The sequence below is a fragment of the Mirounga angustirostris genome, unplaced genomic scaffold (genome assembly GCF_029215605.1).
Source record: "Mirounga angustirostris isolate CCGP_5_RB_7025 unplaced genomic scaffold, mMirAng1.0.hap1 SCAF_4, whole genome shotgun sequence".
NCBI lineage: Eukaryota > Metazoa > Chordata > Mammalia > Carnivora > Phocidae > Mirounga > Mirounga angustirostris.
Window position 1 is genome coordinate 117,847,409 of NW_026991712.1, and position 18,993 is coordinate 117,866,401.

The 18,993-nt window shown below is 44.8% G+C and overlaps 1 protein-coding gene and 1 long non-coding RNA gene across 5 annotated transcripts in view; one reads left to right on the forward strand and one right to left on the reverse strand.

The window, feature by feature from the left end:
• LMO4 (LIM domain only 4) overlaps positions 1–7,779 on the reverse strand; it is a 17,235-nt gene extending 9,456 nt beyond the window's left edge. The window contains exons 1-2 of one of the 4 annotated variants that reach the window (XM_045897272.3): positions 6,970–7,779; positions 3,989–4,227 (exon numbers count right to left, since the gene is read on the reverse strand). In XM_045897272.3, coding sequence (XP_045753228.1) covers positions 3,989–4,224 — 236 coding nt within the window. In that variant the 5' untranslated portion in view covers positions 4,225–4,227; positions 6,970–7,779. Of the gene's footprint in view, positions 1–3,988; positions 4,228–4,434; positions 4,608–4,650; positions 4,795–4,939; positions 5,023–6,969 lie in introns of those variants that run through there. The other 3 variants (XM_054512761.2, XM_054512760.2, XM_045897273.3) reach the window with 3 other exon arrangements.
• Positions 7,780–7,888: 109 nt separating this feature from the next.
• Positions 7,889–12,991, forward strand: LOC123859431 (uncharacterized). Its single transcript, XR_006794471.2, has 3 exons — positions 7,889–8,340; positions 10,125–10,276; positions 10,641–12,991. It is a non-coding gene; the product is annotated as an uncharacterized LOC123859431 (long non-coding RNA).
• Positions 12,992–18,993: the final 6,002 nt, after the last annotated feature.

Below are 18,993 nucleotides of genomic sequence, written 5' to 3' on the forward strand. Positions count from 1 at the left end.
TAAATTCTGCACCAGCTATATTAAATGTAACAAAGAAATGCAACCCAGAAATTATGCCTGGAGCCAAGTCCATTAAAGGTACTTCGGAATAACTAGAGACCAAGCACCTTAAAAGCACCAGAAGCTATTGATACTTAAGAGGGGGGCTGTGAATAATCGCAATTGCTGCATTAGAGAGGGGAGGGAGGAAAAAAAAAAATCAGCCAAATTACGCTTGGTTAATTCAGAGTAACAGATCTGCCCCCAAGTGAATTGGAGGCCTTGAATTAATTCTGTTATGACAAATCAAGATAAACGTTCCCCCTAAATTGCATGCGATTTAATTAATTTTTGAGATCCTGGGTTTTTTTTTTTCCTAGCTAATAGTTCACATGCTCCTGTGCTGTCATTGTGCTTGAGTGGGCAGACTTCAAAGTGATATTAAATAACCAACTATTAGATTTACCTAGCACGTCCTATTGGAAAAGTGCCATTTAATTACCTAGCCTGTTCAATTAAAGGGACAGCATTCTCTGAATATAGCAGCTTGCTGTTGATTACCAGGGAAATGAACTCGATGTCTGGCGGCGCCTCGGTTCCTAACGCTACCCCCTCCCCAAACACACCCTCCACCATCAACCACCCCCAGTCCCCCCCGCCCGGGACCCCCACCCCCGGCCGCGCGGCGCTCACTGCGGCTGCGGGCGCCACGTGAACGCCCGAGAGGAGCCGGGGGAAAGAAAGAGCGAAGGCTCGCGCGGCTCCCGCCCTGCGCTCGCCCCCTCGCGGGCCCGAGGCCGCCGGCCCGTAGGACGCCTCGAACGCGGCCTCGGGCGGCGCCGGCCCCGGCCGGGCCCAAGCGAGAAAGAGCTCGCCGAGGACCGCCACCCGGGCTTCCGGTGCGTTTCCTCGCCCTCCCCGGACCTGGGGCCCCACCCGCCGGTCTCCGAACTTCCTCCTCTCGCTGCACTTTCCGCGCCAGTCTTCGGGCCCGAGACGGGGGTGGAGGAAGAAGGGTTCGAGGAAAAGAGAAACGGAGTTTCGAAAGCTACTTGGTGGCGCTTGGATAGAGCTGGGGGGGGGGTCGGAAGCTGGGGGTAGGGGGAGAGGGGACAGTTGCAAGGTTCGCCGACTTTTGTAGCGGGGGTGGGCAAGCGTTGGCCCCTTTAAATCCACCCTCCCCCTTCCCTTCCACAACCCCCCCAGTCTTTCCCTCCCTCTCTTAGAGGCCAATTTTGTTAATTAAATGTTTTGTTTGCGACGCAGCTCTCATTCATTGCGGACACGTCATTCGGAGCAGATCTAAGCCAGAGACCAGATCTCATTAGATAAAGCCCATCAGAACTAAGAAAATGGAGGAGCCACTAATTAAAGCTTTTAATTGTGCGGATTCGCTGCAGCAAGGCAGCGGCTTTATCTGAAATCTTGGAGGGAGAGGAGGCAGAAGACCAGTTCTGCCCAATCAACACTGGGTCACGCAGGGGGGAGGGACTAGGGAAAAGCAGTGCCCCCCCCCACCCCCATCCCCACCACCACCTTCCCGGCCCTGCTTCCCCGCAGCATTTTAGCCATATCTTGGTAGTTTTCAAAAGATCACACCTCAAAGTCAGGCAGTTTAAAGCCCCTTAATAGATCGCCCTGTGGTCCCAATCGGGCGGAGGTGCCCAAGGATTCCCTTCACCTGGCGTCTAGCAAGCGGATTACTCCGCTCTTCGGTGGCCACCCTTGCACAGAATTCAAAGCTCCTCCAACAAGTGGGCCTGGCCGGGGGGGCGCTGGGGAGGGAGTAGCTGAGAGGAAAAGGACCGCGCGAGCCTCCTCACCTTCCCACCCTGCCGGCATCTTGATGGGCAGAGGGAGGGAACACTGAAGGAAGACTTCAGAGATTCCTCAGCCTGGAGGTGGGGGAGCTCAGCAGCTGATGAGCCCTGAGCGGAGTGGGAGGCCATGATCAATTTGGTACTGAGCTAGAACTCCTCTCTCCCTGGAGAGATCTAAGGTTCTCAGTTTAGCATCTAGTTCAAGAGCAAGCCTGGCTCCAGTTTTCAAAATCAGAGGCAAAAAGAGTGAGAACACGGACCCAATTAATTAAGGCGTGGGGCTGGGCACACATCCTCCATTGCTCCATTAAGCCAGTTGAAAACACCAAATGGGCATTTATGTTTGGTCCCAAGAATAGGGAAAGGAGCCGATTCCCAGAAAGCCACTTGCCTAAACTTGTCTTGAGGGAATGCAAGTGGACCCATCTTCTTTTTAATTAGTGGTAATCAGAAGCGAAGGCTTTCTCGAAAGCACTTGGAGATGAGGTGAATCTGTACCATTCACCGCATCTGAACAGCACTGTCAATTTTTGCACTTTAAGCTACCCTGCCTTCTTACCAGTTTTGCTCTCTATTTAATTACAATACTGTCAAAGCTCCTGGCATTGCTTGGAAGGAGGACCAGAAAGCATTACACCCATGCTCCTGCTGATTTTCCAACATTTACTTCTAAAAGAACACTTAGTGAAATTAATGCTGCCATCTTAATTTAAAAATAAAAGCCCTCTCCCTTCCTATATTTCTTTTACTTGCTGATTAAGGATGCCAGCAGAGTGGACATAGGTTGCATTATCGGAATAACCAAATGTCATTTTACTCCATTTTAGATTAATGAAATTACTGGGATAAACATACACATACTCAGCTCTGAACTGTACTGGGATCTTTTGCACTTTTAGATGCAGAGTTGAGGGAATCACAATGGAACTAAACTTTGTACAAAATACCTCATCCACTGATTCACCCGCATTGAGGAGAGCAACGTTTTCTACTAATATTCTATAAAGAAAACGGTTTAGGACAGAAATTTAACTAGAATGCAATTCTTCGTAAAAGTGAGCGGTTCTCTAATATCAACGGTTCTCTAGTATCAACGGTGTGCGTGTGGGTTTTTTGTTGTGTTTTTTTTTTTTTTTAATTACTGGATGTTGAAACAGAACACCTCCTAGAAGCATTCATGTGCATCAGTCTATCAAACCATTTACTCAAATTAAATGTGTAATCCTTCAAATGCCTCCTTTCAAATTAATGAGTTTAAGTAGCTTGAGTTCACCTGAAAAGATCCTATAGGCACCTGACCTCCTGAATTCTTTCCATTAATTGCACTGAAACTTGTTGGAAAAGACTTACACAGGCATATGAATGTTCCTATACATTGCTTTAAAATGCAAGATTAGTATAATTCTATAGCCTCTTTTCCTAAATCTCTTTTGGGGATCAAGAGTAGTGATACAAACAACAACAACAACAACCCAAAATCAGAACATTCCTCAACTGAAAAACCTGCAAATTCTACATCACAAACCACACACTAACACTGAGCATTACAAGCCTCCAAGTAACAGTCTACAAAGAAAAACACTACCACTGACGGTTTTTTTGTTTTGTTGGGGGGGGGAGAGGGAGGGAGTTTACTATGAGAAGAATTACAAGTTTTTAAACTGATGGGTAATCAGCATTTTTCACAAGGAGCACAAAGAATGAGTCACAGTTTTCCACTCAAAAAAGTTTAAAAGAGCTTATGTAAATATAATTAGCCATCACCATAGGCAAATCATTTCTAACTACACTTATTTCTAAGGCAATCTTTTGTCTCTGAGTTTCTACGTAGGTCCCTACCTTTCTTTAAGGTAGCAGCCTAACTCCCACTTTTCAGCCAAGGGTCCAGTTGGAGCAGACCACTTAAAATTCTGGTCAGGAGAGTGCCCAACCTTTACACACCTAACGGCCCAGTCCCACCAGATGGACAAGAGTTTTTACTTAGTACGGCTTCTGCCGTCAATTTATTATTAAAACCTGAAAGATTAACAAATGCTCCTCGAACCTCTTAAATCAGACCAACCAGGTTTTTGAGGTGAAGGTTACACCGTATTCTCACAGGTACCCTGTTTCTTTCCTTAAAACCCTTGGTAACCTTTGGCCTTGCCATTGCTCTGCTCACCATCTCAAGGGAAGCAGCCAAGTCTTACCTAATGTAGTCATTTCTGCAAAGGATCATGCCGCTCTTGGTGTAACAGGACGTGCCGATGTCGCCCAGCTGCGCCTGGCAGCAGGAGCACTTGAGGCACCGGCTGTGCCAGTAGCTGTCCATGGCATAGAGCAGAAAGCGGTCCGCAATCTTGCCCCCACAGCCTGCGCACCGCTTCCAGGAGAGGGAGCCGGCCGTCACGGGGGGCGGCTGTGAGCTGCTGCCCGGATTCACCATGGTCTGCAGAGGGCGGGAAGGGGACAGGGAGAGAGAGACAAAACAGGGGCGATGCAAAAGTTAGTGGTAATCGCCGCGCGAGAGAACGAAGCCGTGCCCCCCCTCCCCCGCCCCCAGAGCCGCTGGAAGGAAGCAGCAAGGCAACGGCGCGCAGGAGGGTGAGGGGGAGAGGGAAGGAGGGAGGATAGCCGGCAGCAGCCGCCTGTTTACTTTTCTCAAGCTTTGTTCTGGGGCCACGAGCTCCTCTCAACTTTCCAGCGCTCGCCGCCGCTGACAATTTCAGCTTGGGTACTGTCAAAACTCCGAGAGCGAGGCTCGGCGGCGCGCTCCACCCCTCGCGGCGCCTCCTCCCAGCCCCCGCCTCCGCCCACTGCCCCCTCCTCCCTCCTTCGCCGCCCGCCTCCAGCAAATGAGGGTCAAACCCACCCACCGCCGCGCCGGGCCCCTCCCCGGCCCCCGCCGAGCCCCGAGAGCGAGCCGAGGGGAGCGGGGAGGCGGCCCCCGCCGGAGCCACGTTCCCTCCCGAGCTCTGCCCTGGGAAGTGCAGCTGCAGTTCACAAGTTGGAAATAGTTCGGTTTTCTGAAAGGGAGGGAGGGAGAAACCGGCAGAGGGGAAGAGGGAGAGCGTGGTGGTGGGAGGGGAGGCGAGGGGACGCGAGGGAGGGGGTGCGGTGTGTAAAGTTGCGAAACTGGTTTTTCGTATTTTAAACAGCACCTTTCACATGCCATTGTGGTGACCGCCATCTCCCATTATTGTTCCAAATCTCATTTCATTTTGAAGATCAATGAGTGTTTTCTCTGGGTTTTCAGGACACAGGCAAGAATAATAGATCATTGAACTTTAGGATGCCTGTTAACTTCCTATACAAACACTCTCCACTTTGGTCTCACTAATCTGCCCTTGATCAGCAATTTAAATGCTAAAGCTTTGTTCCTCCAAAGGGGGGGGGGGCGTTACAGATAATATGCGAGAAGGCACTATTAAAGGATGCACAAGTTATATTCGAGCCAGTCCTGCTGTCACCAAAAACTGCTTTTAAAAATTCCCCACTCTTTCTAATGAATGTCACGAGAGGCAACTGGGGTATAATATAGGAATCAATTTATAAAGCTTAGCCTAAACCGATTAATTTGTTGCCTCCAATCCTGACTCCAATAAAGTCCTAGTGTTCCTCCAGTCACTTATTCTATAAAAAGATCAAGTTATTTACTGCCAATTAAGCAGCCTGTTTTGTCTTTGTCCTCTGTAAGCCGAGAGTGTAGGCTCCCCCCGAGGCTCCCGGCTATCTGCTCAAGACATTCAGCTGATACCTCAGAAGGGAGAGGGCGAACTTTGCCTGTCCCCGGCCCAACTTGGCTGCTGCAAAAAAACCAGGGGAAGGGAACGAAACAAGGACTCGGGTTCCTTAAATAGGCCGATTTTAAACACATTTCCTCCGAAAGAGTCCCGGAACGTGTGTCCAGTGACCGCACAATAAACCAGAATAAGAACTGCACCAATTAAGCTGTAACAAAACCCTGAGACTTTGGAAACAGGACCACTCTAAAACCCATTAGCATTGCATTTATCCGAATGCATCATACCTTTATGTAAATTGATTTATCTGATGCATTTACTCGAGGAATTGCTTTTTGTTACAATTTCAGCCCTAACCCAAATGAATCTGCATTTCCTGCCCGAGGTCTTTAAACCGTTCCCCCCAACGTTTTAATCGCTCCGAATTCCTTTTTAAAAGGGGAGGGAGGGAGGAGATTCCAAGCTCTTCCCCGCCCCCATCTTTGGTGAGAGGTAAATATATATGTATATTTTTTTTGAAAAGGAAACATTACACTGAGAAAAGCATCCAGTAACCCCATTAGCTAAAGCTCTTAAGGACAAGCAATACCTTAATGCTGATTAAATCTAAAAGAGATGAATCAAGAGGACTGACCAGAAACTGACTCCCCTGATAACTAAGGACGGGCCCTCATCAAGTTTCATTTAGAGTTGGAAAAAAAAGAAAGCTTTTAAGTTAAATAGGCTTATACTCTAGTAATTACATAGCCAAGCAATTTAGGTCCTGGGATAGTCAGTGAAATAGAAAGCAGAACTGGCAGCTAGAGGCAAAATCTGCCCCTCTTTAACAACGTCTCTGGTGTTTTTTAATGGAGACCAGGGGAGGGACAAACGTAGCGCTGGCAATTTGTAGTACAAAAATGGATGCTTAATTCATGTCTTGATTTTAATTAGGTGATTCACCGGATTTCTCCTGGATTGGAACAAAAGACTTATAAGCCAAGAGGAATTTTTGAAAAGAACCAGCAATACTGAATCCTGCTCACTTAGGTCCTTTCTGCCACTGTTTCAAAAATAGTGTTTACTGGGGGGGTGGGGGGGGTCGTGACTATTTCCCCCACATTACTTCTCATACTTAAACCCTCATTTAAGCACCTCCTGCCTCTCCCTTAGGAACTGAAAATATCCCCACCCCCCTCCAAGGTCCCCACCAGCCCCGTCTCCAAGAAGAACCCTTTTGTAAGCAGGAACCGCTACAAAGCTGGCTGCCCGGGGCTGGCTGCCCTCCGTGCTAGCTCGCAGGCCGGCCTCGGTAGTTTCAGACTCGCGCATTATCTAAGCCGACGTATTGTTTACTTGCAATTTGGGACGGTCAAGGGAAGGAAGCCAAAGAAAACAGCCCGGGCCCAAATCGGCCCCCTCCTCCCTCTCCCCCCTCCTTGCCCGCGGCTCCCCAGCCGTCCCCTTACCTGCTTTTCCCCTATATTGCAATATTGCGAGAGGCGGCGGCGGCGAAAAGCGAGCGAAGCCGCTCGGCTTCCAAGGAAGGGGCGCCTTGGCTGGCGGAGCTGGAGGGAGGGGGGGGGGGAATGTTCTCGCAGAAGCAGGAAAGGGGAGGAGGGGGCTAAGGGCTGCTTTTTTTTTTTTTTTTTAACGCGTTGCTCTGAGGCTGGGTTGGGGGGCCCCGCGTAAGTGGCAGGCGGCCGAGAGCAGGAGTGTCAGTCTCAGTCCTCGGCGTTCTCCTCCGCCTCCGGCTCCGCGCGAGCAGCTGCAGGAGCCCTCGGCCCGCGCGGCGCGGCTTCAAGCGCGGCGCAGCGGCAGCAACTGCTGCAATCGCTGCTGCAAGTTTGGCAATGTGGCTTCACTTTGTATATTCCCCCGCCCGGCGGCCCCCGCCCCCGCCCGCGCGCCTCCCGCTCCTCCTCCTCCACCGCCTTCCTCCCTCCCGCGCGCTCGCTCGTTCGCTCGGGGCTGGCGGCGGCGGCGGCGGCGGTCGCTCGGCCGAGCTTCCTGCCCCTGCAGCCGGGGAGCAGCCGCAGAAACAACAGCCCCGGAGCGGCGGCGGCAGCGGGTGCGGAGGCCGGGGGGCGGGCGCACCCGGGAGCCGGGGAGCTGCGGCCGGCCGGGGCCCGGCGCGCTGGAGCCTGCGCCGCTGCCCGGGCTGCTGCCGGGGCCGCTGCTGCTGCCCGGCCCGGAGGAGGAGGAGGAGGAGGCGGCGGCGGCGGCGCTGGCCTCTAGCCGGCTCGCTCGCTCCCTCCGCGGCGCTTACACATGTGTTACTGACAGAGCAAAATCCCAACTACTCCCCGGCTCTGCCGCCGACGTCAGCGACCCTCAGCCACTGGGCGGCCGGATTGTTCAGGCGGAATAATAAAACCTGCCAATCCGGGGAAGGACAAAGGGATGACTGAAACGAGACTCTAGGGGCGGGGGAGAGAAGGAGGCGGCGGAGCGGGCCGGGGAAGGAGAAGGGAAGGGCCGCAATCAGGTGGCGAGCGGAGACCCGGGCGCCCGGGCCCCCGTCGGGGCCGTACTCCGCGGCCCGGGCTCGCGAGCCGAGGCGCGGGGCGCCGCTGCTGCTCTCCCAGCGCGCGGACGACCCTGGGGACCCGCGCCCGCCCGCCCCTCGGGGACCGCCCTCCCCTCGCGCCGACGCGAGCCCCTTAGGAAACTTAACTTCGCGTCTTTCCCAGAAATGGGTCTCTTCCTGTTTGGGAAGAAGAGTCTTCCCGAAATCTTAGGGCGGTGGACTTCACGCACACGCAGAAGAGGTTTTGTTTTGGTTTTTTAATTCCCGGCGTTCGAGATTGATGAGCCTTAGTGGAAGTTCAGTTAACAAGGTAAAGACAGAATCGGTAGTTCTTAAATACTGCCCACGTATCCCTATGCTCCCCATGAGCCCGAGTACGAACCAAGAACCTCGTAGGCATTTCATGGATATTGATCAGTTGTTGGTGATGGAAAGATCACAGCCTTTACTTTGGAAGTTGAGGGAAACTTCGGGGAGGAAGTGTTGCCCTCTATCCACCCCACTGTGGAGGATGAGGCCTGATGATTTCTGATAGCCCCCGAAAGCAACAGAAGTAATTGCAACATTCTTAATCTCACAGCCTCTGGGGAGTAAGAAAGGTCACGTCTAGTATATATTTAACTGTTGAGGAATGCTTTTAGGGTGCTAGCCTGAGAGTCTCTTTCCAGGGCCCAAGCTCAGCCTAGATGTTTGAATACCTCGTCATTCAACTTTATCTACTCTGCCAAATAGGTTTAATAAATCTCTGATCTGAGGCTAATATTAGGTCTGATTATTATTAGTAAGTTCCAGAGAGATTTTTCTGGTGGAAATTATCATGAAAGTGCAAAGCCCTTCTGCTAAGTATCATTAAGTAAAACCAGCCTTGTGGGACATGTTTTCATATTGTATTACGTACAGTACTGCTGGATTGAGGAAAGGGACCTGCAGAAGAATCTGGCTAGACAACGCAGTCGTTAAACATCTATGGTTTTAGTGTCTGTTTGGGGGATTTCTGTCTTTCAAACCATCAAAATTCAGGCTGCAAAAGAAACAGTAATCATTGCCTGTAACATCAAGCGAGGACATTTTAAATACCAATTAGAATAGTCATTTCTTTATATTTCTAGCACCTCAAAATTAAACGACTTACTTTTATTGATTGGTATTTAAAATTGCATTTTTATGATCAAGTCACTTTATGCACGTATGAGAAACATTTAAAAAAAATGATTTAAATGTAATAGTAATTAAAATGCCCTGTACAGAAAACAGCTGCAGATGGGTGTGATTAAAGAAGGCCATCTTAAAAAGATGTGATGTTCCTTGAAGATTAGTAAAGAAAACTCAATTAAACCAAATGAGGAAAGGAACCCCATAAACAAATAATGCACACATTTTAATTCCCTGGTTCAGTTTCAATTTGTTAATAATTTATAATAATCAAAACGAGATGACACAAGATCTTAGTGGGATTTTATGAGGGTTTGATTAAGTTATGATTTGTCATGTACGAGTAAATTTCCTGCTGTGGCCCTTAATTTTCTCATCTACAAATGAAGGAATTAAGCCAAATGGTCTTTATCTGTCCTTTTTTCCTAAAATGATTTTCTTAACTAGAACACATAATATATAGGTCTGTAATGAATGGTGGTACTTTAGGCATTTCCTGAAGTATGTGCACTAAAAGGAAATCTTTATTTTAAAATGAAATGTTAGAAATTTAGTCAGACATCGGATATCACTGAGTGATTATCCAAAGCATCCATGTAGTTTTGTGGAAGGAAGGAAGGAGAAAAGCATGGCTGAAATTTTGAATACAGATCTCTAGGCAAGAACAGGCCTAGGAGGTGGTTTCAGTGTTTTGGCTCTAATAGTGCGTGGAGCGTGGTCTTTACACATGTCCCGGTAGATTGGAGTGGGTGGGAGTATGTTACCAGAGAGCTTTATTTGCTGATGTTGTGGTTATAGAAATACAAAAGCGATAATGGCTAACAGTCTCTCTTCTGAGGGGTAAGGAAGTAAATACATTCACTGTAATCAAAATTCAGGTGTACTTTAACCACAGCGCCACCTCTCGGTAGTCTTTATTTCTGCATTCTTTGCATTTGGCAGGGCTCTCTCCTTGGAGTCGCAAGACCTGTGGTCTGAAAGCGCCGGCTTAAGTGAGGTAGCAATGTCAATCCTCTATTTCCACTGATGCTGAACTCACAGAAACTGTGTAAACACACACAAGTTCATTGTGAATGAGGAAAATCTGTGTTCAGGTATTCCTTAAACGAGTATAAAACAGTGCTCAAAGTCATAATCCTGGTATATAGTAAAATTGCCTAAATGCAAAGTGATAATGGTATATTATGCCCGATAGTTCAAGCAAACACTGCTGACATCATACATGCCTCATTTAGCCTACTCACCTACGGCGAAAAATAAGAATACAGGGTTTGGGAAAAGAAAGAGAAAAAGTGTTTCTTTTTTGAATCCTAATTAAATACAGGAACCATACTGATCCTAGATCAAACTCTCATTCCCCAGACTCACCCCAAAATGATTTGTCCATATCTTCCCTTCTTCACATTTAAGTCCTGCAATCATAATCATCTTTCCCTTCTCCCCTTCTCCGAGTGACAGCTCTAGGAATCTCCCACAGACGGCCAGAAGTTCTACACAGACCCACGTTCAGCCTTGCGTGCCTAGAGAACAGCCAGGCTATTCCATGCTGATACGGCAACCTCCCTGACAGAGTGCCCCCCGGATGTTTCTCAAGAAAAAGATAATTTTAGGGGCGCCTGGGTGGCTCAGTTGGTTAAGTGACTGCCTTCGGCTCAGATCATGGTCCCAGGGTCCCGGGATCGAGCCCCAAATCAGACTCCCTACTCCTCGGGGAGCCTGCTTCTCCCTCTCCCCCTCTGCCTGCCACTCCCCCTGCTTGTGCTCTCTCTCTCTCTGTCAAATAAATAAATAAAATCTTTAAAAAAAAAAGAAAAAATATTTTAAACTTTTAAAGTCAATGCAAAACTGTGTTTGAAGGCAGCCTGTTTAGGAAGAAAAAAAAATCTTTTTAAATCTGCCTACCTTTATTGCTGCCATCCCAGAGACCCCTTGAAATCAGAAGGTTCAACCAAGGTGAATCTGAAAAGCTTGAGTCTAGGACAACAATTCCAAAGTGTAAAAGAGGGAATGGAAGGTACTGACAGATGGAACAGGAAAATCCAAGGAGGAGGAATGGCAGTTAGGTCCCTGCCGGTGTTTTATGGTGGTGGTGTTGGCCGGGAGGCACTGCCGAGTAAGTAGAGGCCGAGAGATCGCGGTCTCCTTTAAGCACAAAGGTTTAAGGAGTGCTCAACTTCTCTGAAAGACTACATCTCAAAGAACCATAGCTTGGCTTTAAACACTGATAATAATACTTAAAATTTACTGACTGCCTTTTGTTCATATTTCTCAAAATTTCTTGTAAATATCTCACTAGATGTTTCCTGTGGTAAAGGAATAGGTAGTTGCCATATTAGAACATTCTTTTTCTTTCTTTCTTTTCTTTTTTTTTTAAGCAATCCCAGTGTCTACATTTGGTAAATGTCCCACCAAATTATGTTAATCGGTACTTTGAAAGTTCTATCCTAACCTCTCTTTTGGTAGGGTAATGTCAAAGCATAGCGAAGAAGTTGATTTGATCACAATAAAATAATTAAAAGATCGCGAGGAAAATGAAACAGCATTGATATTGCTGTGATTAGAAATATAATTTAAGATGTAGATTTTGCTTTTAATTATTCTAGTTGATTAGGACATTTGAAACTCCTGGGGATGACGGGAAAGGTGAAAAAAGATGATGGGAAGGAAGAAAATAACATCTGTGTGATACATAATTTTGCCTGATACAGCAAGGCCACTTTTATTAGAGTGGCAAGAAATTACTCACTTTCTTCATATGTGTTTATTAGGGTAGGAACAAGACCTTAAAAATCCCCCAAACCTGCCCCAGAACTACATCAAATTTTGATATATGAATATATTCCATAGTGATGATATCATAGAAAAATTATTTGGCTTACTCACACTACCTATTTCTAGGACTGAATTCTGTCAACATTATTCAAGTGATATTCTGCATGTATCATTGCCGATAAATTATCGGACTGTATATGTGAGTATATTATATGTTTATTAGGGTCTTGTGAATGGTCTAGCTGGTTGACAGGCTATGCTTATTGAAGTCGAATTAAATCTTATAACGGGTAAATTTAATTTTGTAATAGTTACAAAAGAGGGTATGTAGATGACTGGGCCATTTGTGAATATGTGAGGTGGTTATTAGTAAGAATATATATTAAAATTATAAATCCAGTAGAAAATAGCAATTTCATTCAACATTAATTACTGTTCCTCTCCAAGATGATGGAAATGAGCATTTATTGATAGAGAAACTAAAGCATTAAAACATAATTCATTCCCCCTTATGTTCCCACTAACTGTTCTTGGTAAAAGAAAGGCTAATAATTCAGAAGTTTCAAGTGCCCCAAACCATAGCTTCTTTAGTTAGTGTCACTTTTAATTACAGTATTGATATAATCAAGCTTTCTCTCTATGTAGATTTGTAATAAAATATAATATTTTAAAGTATAATACTGGTCTCTGTTTGCTCACAAAAAAAGTTGATGAAAACATGATAATGTTTATTCATCTAATTGTAATGAATGACCCTGGTGGAATTACGCGAGTTCAATCCATAGCTGTCCATAGACTTGAAAAACACATATTTCTACTCTACACAGTGCCATAAATTTTTTAGCATAAAAAGAACAACCAATATGGATTTTTTTTAAATAATAAAATTGGATAACTCAATTGACTAAAATGTGTTCCCTCCACGCAGAGGTACACATTATAAAGTCATCATTTATATTTCTCAACATAAATCAAATTTCATAATAAAATTGTTTTTGATGAATCACCACTTCTTTTCTGGATTCAAAACATTCTGACAGAGAAAGCAAATTTGTCGATTTCTCTGTCTGATAAGAAATCACTGAAAATATATTTAAGACCTTTAGTCTAAGATGATAATTTTTAGAGGAACGTTTCCTTTAAAAGGGAAATATTCAAACAAAGTCTTAGACTTTCTTTCCAGCATTTTTTCAGAGCCATCTGTTGTGTTCACTGACAATAAGGGCAAGAGAAGTCATTACAGAACAATACTCTGGAAACAATTTGCTTCAAAGAAAGAATGAAAACTTAAACAACACTACCTTTCTACATGTTTGTTCTAATTAGAGGGTTAAAACATCCAAGCATTGTACCCAGACGCTTTTCTCTGTCCTGTTTTTATTGCTTTTCTCCACTGAGATAACATTTAACACTGCATTGAAATTCCTACTTACTGCTGTGTCCAGTAGTAAATCCTGGCACATTATTAGAATATCTGCCTGTTATCAGCTCAGTCAGGGAATGAATTATTGACTATAACTCATTGCTGGGAAGACTACGTATGACACTCCAGTGAAGTTTTGATAATTTCTAGAAGTCGTGGTAATTTATGGAAGGGGGTTTTGATTGATCTCCCACCACCTATTTTGCACCTATCAGTAAATAGGACACATATTGATGGCCTACTTGAACCACATTAACAATACAGGGAATTCACAATTTAAGCGTTTCTCTTTTTTTTCCAGTACAATTTCTATTAAGACAGCAACTCCATTTCTATTAATTTTCTTATGTGTGGTTTACCCATGGGAGTGGGGAATCACAGATTTAGACTACTGAATGCATAATATTACTATTCTAGTAATTATTTGGATCTTTTCCGCATTTGTAGTTCTATGCAGCATCTGCCTTTTGGAAAGAAAGCCCTGAGACCATTGGCACAGATGAGGATGGAACAAAATGGGTACTGTGAGATTTTAAAGAATGTCTTCAAGTGTGAGCATACAGCTGATAGAATAAAGGAGAATGTTTAAAATTAACAGACAGTAGGTAAGTTACTTATTCTTTGAAAAAAAATGTAATATATTTGATATAAAACTTACAGACACCATATAATAGGATACAGTGGTCACTTCCAAGTCCATCTGTCAGAACATTAAGTAATAATCACTAACAGTCACAACTTCTGTTTAATTTAGGTTTATTTTCCTCCTCTCTCATTTTTGCTGCATTCTCCAAATTCAATTATTTCTCAGAATAAACTCTACTAGACAAATGGTTCCTTTCTTTCTTTACTGAGTTTTCATCATTGTGATTTCATTATTGTTTTATTTACTACAACAATTGCTTCCTGGAAAAATAACCAGTATTTTCAAGTCCTCAATATATACCATACAATAGAGCAGGCAATATAAATAATAATTCAAAGTTTAATGGTTATTTCTGAGATGACATTTAAAGCATGTCTAGATTTATAGAAATTTCAACTTATACCCAAATAGTATTTAGCAATCTGATACAAAAATAATGGTGTCTTTCTTGCCAGTGCCATCAAGATTGGGGGCAGGTGATTTGACTGAATACTTGGCTTAAAGAAAATAATTCTTTCTTAATTTTATCTTAATTTAGTAGCTTCTAGCAGTCATCTAAACAATCTTAAAATTAAAAGATAATGTTAATGGGAGAGACTGTTGTCATAGGATAATGGTTTCCTGCTGCTAGATTAATGCAGTGGCAATAATACTGGAGCATTTATTGAAAATAAAGGGGAAGACAAAGCCAGGAGATTTATTTTTAAAGCAGGTGTCATGGATCCTATGACACTGTTGTCTTATAATTACTTTGTTTCCATTTTGCCAAATGGCTGATGGAGATGATCCCTTTTCCTGATAGATGTGGGGTGGCAGAATGACATTGGCTGGTATCTCCATGACTGGAGAGTGCATCCTTTCTAAGTGGAGGGACAGATTTGTTGTGCTTCTTCCAATCAAAAAGCACCTTCTAAAGGCTGTGCCATTTAAAGAAACAAACACCAAAATGCACAAATAAATGTGTTCTTTATCCAAAAAAAAAAAAAAAAAGGCAAGCATCTACCTAACACTATTATCATTCATTCTAGAAACGTTAATATGCCCCCGATATTGACAATCCCAAATACATCGCTTTCCAGCAAGCCCCAGGAATGTCCTACAGGACAAAAGCTGTGTGCATGGATTTTAGCCACTGTGATCAACTGTCCTGGACTTATCTTCTTTTAATGCATATGATAATCTTGGGCCAAGTAATAGACTTCTCCAAGTGGAATCCTCACAGAAATGCTGTGGTAGTTGCAACTGTACGATGGTCCCTAAGATTCCCACCCCCTGGTGTACACACCTTGTATAATCCCTTCTCCTTGAGTGTGGGTGGGCCTGGCTTAATCAGTTGAGTCTTTTTAAAAGAAGGTCTAGAAGTCAGAGATGGAAAAAATCAGACAGATACAAAGCTGCAGAAGATGTTCTCCCATTGGCCTGGAAGGAGCAAACTGCTGTATGTGAGAGACATCGCAGAGGGAACATGGTAAGAATGGGAGGGTAGCCTTTAGATGCTGAGAGCATTCCCTGGTGAAGAGCTAGCAAGGAGATAAAGACCTTAGACCTGGAGTTGTAAGGACATGCGTCCTGCCAACAACCAGTGAGCTGGGAAGAGGACTTTGAGCCTCAGAGGAGATGGCAGTCCTGGCTGACACCTTGCTTTCAGCCTGGCCAGACCCTGAACAGAGAACCCAGCTATGCCAGACCCGACCTTCCAGCCCACAGACACTCTGAGATAATAAACGGGTATTGTTTAAAGCCATTTATCATCATTTGTTTTGCAGCAATAGAAAACTAGTGACAAGGCTGTGAGAAAAAGCCAAAGAAGATATTCTGTTGCCACCTCTTTCCCTCTACCATGACTTACTCTGTTTGCTCCTTCTTGTCCAATCCCTCATCTCCACGCCTACCAGAGCCTGGAGCAAAAAGCTGGAGTAGCCTCACTATGATCAGGGTATTTATAAATTATTGTATGTTAAATGCTGGTACCTGCCTTAAAGAAAAAGGAAGCAGGGTAAGAAGGATAGGGAGCAGTGGGCCTGGCTGGAATGGGTCTGGGGATGGATTACACTTTTATGCTAGCGAGACAGGGGAGGTCTCCATGATAATGTTTGTGTCCAGACCTAGAGGAAGTAAAGGAGCCAGGCATCTGAGGGAGAGGGAGTTCCAAGTAGCGGCATCTGCAGTGCAAATGTCCTGGGGAGACGTGCTGTGTACAGCTGAGAAGCTGGAGGGAGGCCCGGTGGCCTGGCTGTAGGAAGAAATGAGATCAGAATGCAGACAGGGGCAGGTGGGGGACTTGGCCTTTCCCCTGGATTGAGAAGGGATGCTGCATGAGGGTCTTGGCAGGAAAGAGATCAAATCTGATTTACATTTTAGAAAGCTCCATCTGGCTTTGGTGTTGAGAACAAACTACAGAGCAGGGAGGCCCAAGTGGTGAGACCACCAGACAGGAGGTTCTTGCAGTAATCAAGCAAGGGATGCTGGCGGCTCGAAGCACAGTGTTAGCAAATGGAAGGTAAAAAAGGACTGGATTTAGGTATATTTTGAGTATCCGTGGCAGATAGAGCCATGGTTTCTATTTCAAAATTTCTGTTGATAGACCATGTGCCTTTGACAGTTCTTTTGGGGTTTTCATGTGTCATGACAGCTGTAAGTTCCCTTCTGCTCCTGAGAAGTTGGGCAGGGCACCCCCCCCCCCCACACACACACACCATGTTCCACCCACATCGGATTCCCCTTCCCACATGCTGAGTTTATGTCAGAGATAGCCACAATATTGTTTTTCACTTGGCTCTGTCCATTTTAACTCAGGAGAAATAACAAATACTGAACCCCTCCTTGTGTGCCAGGCATCAGGCTAGGTTCTTCCCATACAGCAAATCATTTACTCTTATTAACAGCCTGATACAATAGGTCTCATTGCCTCCATTTTAAAACTGAGGAGACTTGGGGCGCCTGGGTGGCTTAGTTGGTTAAACGTCTGCCTTCGGCTCGGATCATGATCCTGGGGTCCTGGGATGGAGGCCCGCATCAGGCTCCCTGCTCCGTGGGAAGCCTGCTTCTCCCTCTGCCTCTGCCCCTCCCCCTGCTTGTGTTTTCTCTCTCTCTGTCAAAATAAATAAAATCTTTAAAAATAATAAAAATAAAATAAAATTGAAGAAACTCAAATCATAATAGTTAAGTGATCGTTCAACATCAGTGTCAAAGCTGTGGTTCAAAACTTGGAATTCTGCAAAGTTTACAGGTTGAAGAAACCTTCCACGGTCCACTCCCATCTGCTAACAAATCAGTATATGGGTTTTGTTTAATAGATTGTGCAACTTTAGTTTCTAAACCCATGATTCTTTCTCCACTGTCGATGATTTTGTTCCCCAGTGGACATTTGGCAATGTCTTTGAGACAATGTCACAACTGGGGGGGGGGGGGCGGGGGGTGCAGAAAATCACTACTGGCTTAAGTGAGTGGAGGCCAGGGATGCTACTAAACATCATACGAGGCACAGGAAAGTCCCCTAGAACAAAGAATTATTCTACCCAAAATGTCAATAGTGCTGAGCTTGAAAAACCCTATTTTAAACCATGGTTAGATGATTGGACTGTCATAGTAGAAGTAACAACAGTTCTGTAATTTTTATGAATAAGCTTTTCATTAAGATGTTTTAAAAATGAGGAAGTTTCTGTAGTCAGAACAATTTCAGTGTGTTGGTTGGGGTAAAATTCATAGTGATCCAAGGAAGTTTTAGCCAATATGATCTATAGCACAATGCTCGATGCATGTAAGTTTTTCAAGCTTATATAAAAAAGAAAATGTTAGAAACCTGGAGTAGAAAGTTCAGTGGCTCCAAAGTACAAAAGCTAAACTGCAAAAATTAAACTTAATAAATGTCCAAGTATATGTCTACAAGGTAACTGATTAACTTGGCACTTGCAGTATAATTCAGTTCTCACATGCGCACACTCAAATTGTATTTGTTGTGGGATGTTTTTGATGTGATTTTGCTGGATACGCCAAAAGCAAGATTTTCTAGGCTCTATAGAAGTCTGATCATAGCTCTGCAGCCATCACTTGAGAGAATGACATCTGCAAACAGGACAAGACTATACCTGAATGAAGTAAGGTGCTAAGCCATACCAAGAATGAACACACACACACACACACACACACACACTTCAGGCAGCAGAAACAGCAAATGCAAAGGCTATGGTGTGGGAGTAAGCTTGGCACGCTGGATGTACGCTGGTGTTGCTAGAATGGAGTAACTGGGACAGACTATGGAACCATGATACTAGAAAGAGATACAGAGCCATTAGATCTTAATGTGAACACAATGGGAAGCTATTGGAGAGTGTTAAGCTATGATGTCCTAATCAGATTTATTTTATTTTATTTTTTTAATTAACTGGCCCTTTGGGAAGAATTGATATAAGGGGTGTGTGGCAAAAATTACTACAAGCTTACCCAGGATCCATTCCCTCCTTCCTCTTAGATCTAGAACCGCAATTTAAGCTGTGTGTATTGCCACTTGGAAGAAAAGACTGCATTTCCCAAACCTCCTTTGCAGCTCCATGGAGCACATTTGGACTGAGTTGTGGCCAATACATAATATGTAAGGGGAGGTATAAATAGGACTCCCAGGAAAGTACTTAAAGACAGCTGATTCAGGTGGGAAGGACCCATTTTTTACCCTCCGGATTTCCTCCTTCCTTGGACCTGAACTGTGGAACCAAACGGCTAAAGTTTCACCCTGAGATGACTTTGAGGAATGAAAATGCTGTACCATGAATAAAACTATATAGAGTAAATTTTAATAGAAAAAGGGCCAATGATTGAGCCCTAGGGTGCCCCAATTTTAGAGATCATGAAGAAGAGGAAGAGCTAGTCTAGGATCTATAAAGAAGAAGGCAATAAAGTAGTAGGAAAACCATAGGCCATGTGAAGAAAATGTTCTAAAAGAAAACTTATCAAATCTTTAAACATTGCTGCGA